The 7,961-nt window shown below is 38.0% G+C and overlaps 1 protein-coding gene across 1 annotated transcript in view; it reads left to right on the top strand.

The window, feature by feature from the left end:
- DNAH6 (dynein, axonemal, heavy chain 6) overlaps window positions 1-7,961 on the top strand; it is a 239,152-nt gene that overhangs the window by 12,902 nt on the left and 218,289 nt on the right. Inside the window, exon 3 of the mRNA XM_005882406.2 lies at window positions 4,038-4,208. Coding sequence (XP_005882468.1) covers window positions 4,038-4,208 — 171 coding nt within the window. The remainder of the gene's footprint in view (window positions 1-4,037; window positions 4,209-7,961) is intronic.

Here is a 7,961-nt window from a genome sequence, read left to right on the forward strand (position 1 = left end):
AGGAAACTCCATACTGTTCTCCACAGTGGCTGCACCAGTCTGCATTCCCACCAGCAGTGCACGAGGGTTCCTTTTTCTCCACATCCTCGCCAGCACTTGTCGTTTGTTGATTTGTTGATGATAGGTGTGAGATGGTACCACATTGTTGTTTTGATTTGCATCTTTCGGTTGATTAGTGACTTTGAGCATGTTTTCATATGTCTTTTGGCCTTCCTTCTGTCTTCTTTTGAAAAGTTTCTATTTAGGTCCATTGCCCATTTTTTGATTGGGTTGTTTATCTTCCTTTTGTTTAGTTGTATGAGTTCCCTGTAGATGTTGGAGATTAAACCCTTATCGTATATAACATTGGCAAATATGTTTTCCCACGCAGTGGGCTTTCTTGTTGTTTTGTTGATGGTTTCTTTTGCTGTGCAGAAGCTTTTTATTTTTATGTAGTCCCATTTGTTTATTTTTTCTTTAGTTTCCATTTCCCTAGAAGCAGTATCAGTGAAGACATACTAGCTTTTGAAGTGGAAGAGTCACTGTGTTTACTATATATTTGCCTTTACCAATGAGATTTTTTTCTTTCATATATTTTGTTATTTCTGGTTATTGTCTTTCCTTTTGCCCTTAAATAAGACCCTTGAACATTCCTTACAGAGCCAGTTTAGTGATGATGAGCTTCTTTAGTTTTTATTTGTCCAGGAACCTCTTTATCTGTCCCCTAATTCTTAATGATAATCTTACCAGGTAGAGTATTCTCAGTTGTATGTTCTTTTCTTTCAGCACTTTAAATATATTCTGCCACTCCCCTCTGGCCTACAGAGTTTCTGCTGAGGAGTTAGCTGATAACCTTATGAGGTTGCTGTTATATGTGATATTTGTTTTTCTCTTGCTGCCTTCAATATTCTCTCTTTAACTTTTACCATTTTCATTGCTATATGTTTTGGTATGGGTCTCTGTGGGTTTATCTTGTTTGGAACTCTCTGTACTTCCTGTACCTGGATGTTTGTTTCTTTCCCCAGGTTAGGAAAGTTTACAGCCATTATATTTTCAAATAAGAGTACTGCCCCTTTCCCTCTCTACTTTCTGGGACTCCTCTACTCCTTTATGTTGTCCCAGAGGTCCCTTAAACTATCCTCATTTTTAAAAATTCTTTTTTCTATTCTTATTAGGGTATTTCCACTATTCTCTCTTAAAGATTGCTAATCTATTCTTCTGTATTATCTAATTATTGTTGATTCCTTCTAGTGGGTGTTTATTTCAGTTATTGTATTATTTAGCTCTGATTGGTTCTTTTAATATTTTCTTTACTATAATAAGTCTTTGTTAAAGTTCTCACTGTATTCTCTATTCTTCTCCCAGGTTCAGTGAGCATCCTTATAACAGTTACTTTGAATTTTTTTTAATTAAAGTTATTGACATAACATTGGTTAATAACATATAAATTTCAGGTATATGACACTATAATTCAATATCTGTATACTCTACTGCATGCTATTCACCCAAATTCTAGTTTCCTTCTGTTAACATGTATTTGATCTCCTTTACCCAGTTCACCTCCGCCCACACCCTTTTCTTCTCTGGTAACAGTCATTCTGTTGTCTGGATCTATTGATGAATGAGTTTGGTTTTGTTAGTTTACTTGTTACTTTTCATGTTATAGTCCACATATGAGCAAAATCATAAGACCTTTGTTCTTTTTCATCTGATTTATTTCACTTAACATAGTACTCTCAGGATCCATCTGTGTTGTCACAAATGGCAATATTTTATCTTTTATTGCAAATGATACTTCCAATAGGGGCTAATATCCAATACAACTCAACAATGAGAAAAAAATATTATTAAAAAAGGGCAAAGGATTTGAATAGATATTTTTCCAAGGAAGACATAGAGATGGCAAACAGACATATGAAAAGATGTTCAATATTACTTGTTATTAGGGAAATAAAAGTCAAAACCACAGTGAGATATTACCACACCTGTCAAATGGCTATCATAAAGAAGACAAGAAATAGCAAGTGTTAGAAAGGGTGTGTTAGAAAGGATACACAGTTGGTGAGAATGTAAATTGGTGCAGCCACTATGGAAAAAGTACAGAACAGAACTGCTGTATGATCTAGTAATTCCTCTTCTGAGAATTTAACCCAAAAATATAAAAACACTAATTTGTAAAGATATTGTACTCCTGTATTCATTGCAGCATTATTTACAATGTCCAAGACATGGAAACAACCCAAGTATTCATCAACAAATGATTGGATAAAGATGTGAGTACACACACACACACACACACACACACATACACACACACACAATGGAAAACTAGTCAGCTATTAAAATGAATTCATTAAGTTGAATTCTCTATCAGGAAAATTACTTATCTTCATATCACTAGTGTTTTTCTCTGGCATTTTTCTTATTCTTTCATTTGGAACATATTAGTTTGTTTCCTCATTTTGTTTGGCTTTCTGTGTTTGTTTTTATGAATGAAATGAAAGTGGCTTTGTGTAAGAGTAACCATTGTGTAGACTGCATGTGCTGGGTAGCTTTGGCAGGCTGGCTGGAGCCTATGTGGGCACACGCAGTGCCAAGGGCGCCCTGGCAGGCTGACTGGCCAAAGCTGGGGAAGGCATGACTGAATTGGTCACCACATGCAGCCCCAGGACCTCCAGGCAAACCTGCTGGGCAGGTTTGGATCAAGTGTGGGGAAAGGTGGTCCAAGTCCTGTGGCTTTAGGGGCACCCTGTCAGGCCAGCTAGCTGGGTCTGGAGTGGGCTCTGCTAAGTTGGCCCAGAGCAAGCTGTGGCAGCCTTGCAGGCTGTACCAAGCACTTGAACTAAGCTCCCAACCATGCTATCTAGGTGGAGGGGGAAGGTAGCAATGGCACTTGCTGGCCCCTCCAATTCTGGAGAATTCCTGCAGTTTCCCGCCCATTTGGCAGGCATTTGGGGGGCTAGTCAATAGTTTTTGTTTTTTCATGTTAGTCTAGGTGCACTTTAAGGCATTGTTGTATTACTGTGCCCCAGGGCAGGTGAGTCTGCACATGAGTTTGCTGGTGATATCCTTTCCTACTGCAGGTTGCCCAACTGGGGTAGGGTTTCTATGGTTACTGCATCTCCATCGCTCCTCCCCTTCTGTATGTAGTCCCTCTCTCATTTAATGTGCAGAAACTATTCAATCCATCTTCAGTTGTTCTTCAGGAGAAGTTGCTATATACATAGGTGCTTAAGGTATACATTATTCTGTGTGTCTGTGGGAGGTGAGTTCACAGACTTCCTACATCTCCATCTTGGACCCCCCACTCTCCCTTCTTAACTGTGATGCTGGTCTTATTCCTTTTCCTCATTGTTATATAGCTGAGATCTCCCCTCCTACTCTCATTACCAGCTAGTCTTTTCTTCTGTGAGTGACTCGAGGGATTTTTATCCAAAACCAAATGTAAACTTAACAGCCATTTGCTATATTTACTCTCAAGCGTATTTTTTCTCACTCCCATATAAAATATTAAGTAAAATCATAATACTTAAAAACTTAAAGTCATTATAGTAAATTTTATTTCACTTTTTTGTTATAAGTTGGATTTTTCCTGCCTTATTTGAAGTGAGATGGGCCTGAGATAATGCCACCATTTTATTTTTTAGATTTTCAGTCAGTTATGGCAATAGGAAGTGATTAATGACTTTTGGGCAAGGTTGGAAGATTGTAAGCTTCTTCCTATAGTAGCTCTAGTAGTGAATGGTGGGGGTTTGTAATGGATAATTAGTGAACTTAGGACTTCATACCCCTGAGCCCTTTCTATTATAACCTTAATCCTAGAAGTATTTGTGGGTATTTAAAATACAGAATTAATAGAAACCAACTAGAAAAGTCTAGTCAAGCAAAAGTCTATGGATAGACAATGGTGGCAGCTGCTACAATGATTGTAGTTTCGACAGGAAATTAGTCCCAGGAGGAAATCAATTTCCATCAGGGATAGAGTCCAAAGATAGCGAAGAATAAGACAAGTTCACATTAATATTAAAAAGATTAACATGTCTCTTTGTTCCCCGAAGCCAGTGCTAAAAGTCTACCAAGATCATAAGAGGCCAGAATACTTATACAAACAGTATCAACTTCCACCGACCATTTCTGGAATCATAAAACCATCAAGAAGCACTGAAGAAACTTCTGTCAAATCACCTATTCAGTCTCCTCAGCATCCAGATGTGTTGGAAAAAACACAGGTATAGTATGTAAAGTACTTAAGTGGCGATTTTAAGTCAATTTTAGTTTTATGTAGCATTGCTAACCTGCTTTTAATGCACAAGAATAGCAGCAAAATCTGTTTCTATCCGGTTGCATAAAGAATTTTGGGAATGTACTATTTCTCAGTTCTTCCTATTTAAGGAAAATTTGGACAGTAGAGGAAAATCATGAAGGAAACTCTCAGCATCTGTACAGTGTCTTCTGATCTCTTGCATATTAAAAGAAGACATAATATTGTTTTAACTTTTATGACATTTTCATCATTGTTCCCCCAAAATGGCAATCTCTGAAGACCTTGGTAAAAGACAATAAAGTAGAAACTGAGCCAGATAGATAACTTTTGTAACTGGTGAGACTTGTAGAGTGGTGAGGTTGCTTTGCAGGCAATCCATATATATAACAGCCAAGCGACCAGAACGACGGAATGACCAGAAGGACTGGAACAACTAGAACAACCGGTTGCTACGTCATCGCGCACTGCAGCGGCCAACTGGCCTGATCGGGGCCCCAGTTGGCCCTGCCCAACCTCCTGCATCCCCTCCCCCTCGCCGGCCTGACCCAATCGGCCCCCATTGGGGCCGGCCGGCCGGACCCCACCTGTGCACGAATTTGTGCACCGGACCTCTAGTAAGTGAACAATAGCTCTGGCGAGAAATCACCAGAGTATTGCTTTAAATGAATACTTATAGATAATTCAAGAAAGGAGCAGAAATGGGTGGGAGAAAGTATGGAGGATACACACAACAATGATACTAATAGGGCCAAGATTTCCCTGAGCTTTTTGTTCCGAGGATTCTTCGAACTGATTTGTTTAACATCTCAGTACTAATTGTCTTTCAGGCATTGGGCTGCAGTGCTTAAAACAGAGAGTTGGGGACTTGTCTGTCCTTAAGGACTTCAGAATCTGGAGGAGGGCAGATGGATAAGTGAACACTCAAGGGGTGATAAGAGCTTTCATTGGTTGTTTAATGAATAAAATGATGGAGAACTAAATAGAAGGAAAGCTACATCCAGTGTCCAAGGATATGGTCAGTGGAGGAATAGCTTACCCTAGGGAACTGCACTAAGCTTTGAAGAATGAGTGGAAAGTTAATGAGGCAGATAAGGTGGGAGAGTTTAGGGTTTGAAGAGAAAGCTGGAAGGAGGTCCACTGAGTTTTGATGAGATTATACTGAGAGAATGATGTAATATGAATGAATAAAATTGTATAGCTTCAGTTCACTTGGTTTCTGTGAAGTAAAGAGAGTGAGCTTTCTGAAATAGGGCCAGGATAGATCTGTTTGCCTATCAATTAATTCATTTTGTATGAAGGGGGCTTCAAGAGCTTGCATTTAAAGAAGAGGAGAGAAATTATGGGGGTTACTGGGATGAAGGGAGGAAGTTGGGAAGGAACGTTAGGTGTGAGTTATACTTTATTGTAGCTGTAACTAAGTGAAGAATTAAGTATAGAGTTAGGGGTTGAAGGGAAATGTGGAAGAAAGGGGGATGTAACATATAAAAGAAGAAGGGTCTTTATTCTGAGAGGAGGCTTATTTCTAGGGGGTATTGATTTCTCAAAATTAGTTTAGAATGGAAATGCAATAACAAGGATTTCCGGAGAGATGGTGGGGAGGGAGGGAGGAAGGGAGGGGGAGGAAACTTGGAGGCTTTACTTCTGCTAATTAAGGAAGATTAACTTAACAGTTTGGTCAGGGCATCCATCACAGAGGAAGTTCCACACTTTAAGAATAAATGCTTCCTTTATTCCGTCCCCCACCTCCAAAAATCTGAATTTTTGTGACCACTTAAATTGAATCACATCTTTCCACTGATTTCTTGTTTTATTGCCCTTTGCTAAACAGTGTTTCACAGATGTTGTTTTTTTTTTTGTTTGTTTGTTTTTGTTTTGTTTTTTTACAAATGCAAGGCAATACCCATTACTAGCAAAAAGATGATAGTTTGCTTCGTTGCAATACTTACTCTATTATGGTCATCTGGAGCTGAACCTGCAATATCTCTGAGCTATGCCTGTAATTAGAAATTGTACTCAGACAAAAATGTGTAAGGTTATTGTTGAATAAATCTTTCATTTACTAGTAGAATGCAGTAAAACTTTTAAAAGGAAATAAGGAAGAAAATCAGTGCATTTTTTTGTTGAAATATCCTATATAATAAAGAGCCAGGGTGTAACGACCATTACGACCTAAGGCTCGACCAGACCGGAAGTCAGTGCTGGGTTGTTGTGGCTGCGGGTCGGCTTTGCCAGGCGGGAGTCAGTCAGTCCGGGCGGGAGTCAGTCCTGGGTCATGTAAGTGGAAACCATAAGAAATAGAAACAAGGCAGACCTATCCCTCACATGGGGAGATATTGGCAGAAGAATAGCAGGGAGCCAGAACTCCCACCATCTCATAACAATCATGAATACCCATCCCCCTTCTCTGACACACACACCTACTAACCTTGAGCCAAGTGGGGAGCCTGGACTTCTACTCTCTTCTTGAAATAATGAGGTGGCATCTCACTCTTCCCTTTGCAGTATCAAAGCAAAGCCAGATAACACAGGGTTGAAAAAGATCCAGAGTTTCATAATGCTCAAAATTTCTAGGTTTCAATTATCAAATTATTCATATAAAGAAGCAGAAAGATCTAAAACTGAATAAAAAAGATAATGGATACTAACACTGAGATAGTAGAGATGACAGAGTTATTTGATAATAAGTTTAAAGCAGCCATCAAAACAATCTTTACATGAGTGATTTGGAACATCCTTAAATCACTGAAAGTCACTTAAATGGGAAAAAAAGAAAGTTATGGCAAGTAAATAGAAAATCTCAGCAAAGAAAATGAAGCTATAAAGAAGAACCAAATGAAAATTATAGTACAGAAGAATATAATAACTGAAATAAATGACTCAGTGAATAGGCTCAAAGCAGAATGGATGGAACAGAGGAAACATTCAGGGAACTAGAAAATATAACAACAAAAATATCCAATGAGAATAGGGAGAACATGGACTTGAAAACAACAACAGAAAAAGATCAGAACCACAGGAACCAGTGGAGTCATAACAACAACAAAAATAAATAAATAAAACTGTAACATTTGGAGTCCAGGAAGAAATTAAAGGAGATGGAGCTGAAAGAGTACTTGAAGAAATAATGGCTGAAAACTGTTCCAATTGGTCAAAAGACAGAAGTCGTCAAATTTAAGAAGGTGAGGAAATACAATATGAGAGAAACCCAAAGATGGCAACACCCACATCATAGTCAAACTTCTGAAAAATAAAAATAAAAACAAAGAAAAAAAATCTTGAAAGTTCTGAATGACAAATAACACTGTATCTATAAGGAAAAAGTAATTCTCATGACAATAGGTTTTCCATTAGAAACCATAAATTCTAAAAGTAAAAGAACTGTCAACAGAGTCCTATTTCCAATGAAAATATCTTTCAGCAACATGAGGAAAATCAAGGCACCTCAGGAAAGAGAAAACACAAATGTAAACAAGAATTGATGAAGAATAATATCCAAATCTCAAAATATATATAAAATATATTCAATATCATCTCTCCAGGTAAACTCAGATTTATTCCTCCATTACTTACTTACCAGGATAGCTAAAATTAAATAGGTTTATAATATTAATTATTGGCAAGTATCTGCAGGATCTGGAACTCTCATTCACTGCAGGTGGTTGTATAACTTAGATAAAAGGATGCAAAACTGTATCTACTAAAACTAAACATATGCCTA

This window comes from Myotis brandtii, unplaced genomic scaffold (assembly GCF_000412655.1).
Source record: "Myotis brandtii unplaced genomic scaffold, ASM41265v1 scaffold714, whole genome shotgun sequence".
Lineage (NCBI taxonomy): Eukaryota > Metazoa > Chordata > Mammalia > Chiroptera > Vespertilionidae > Myotis > Myotis brandtii.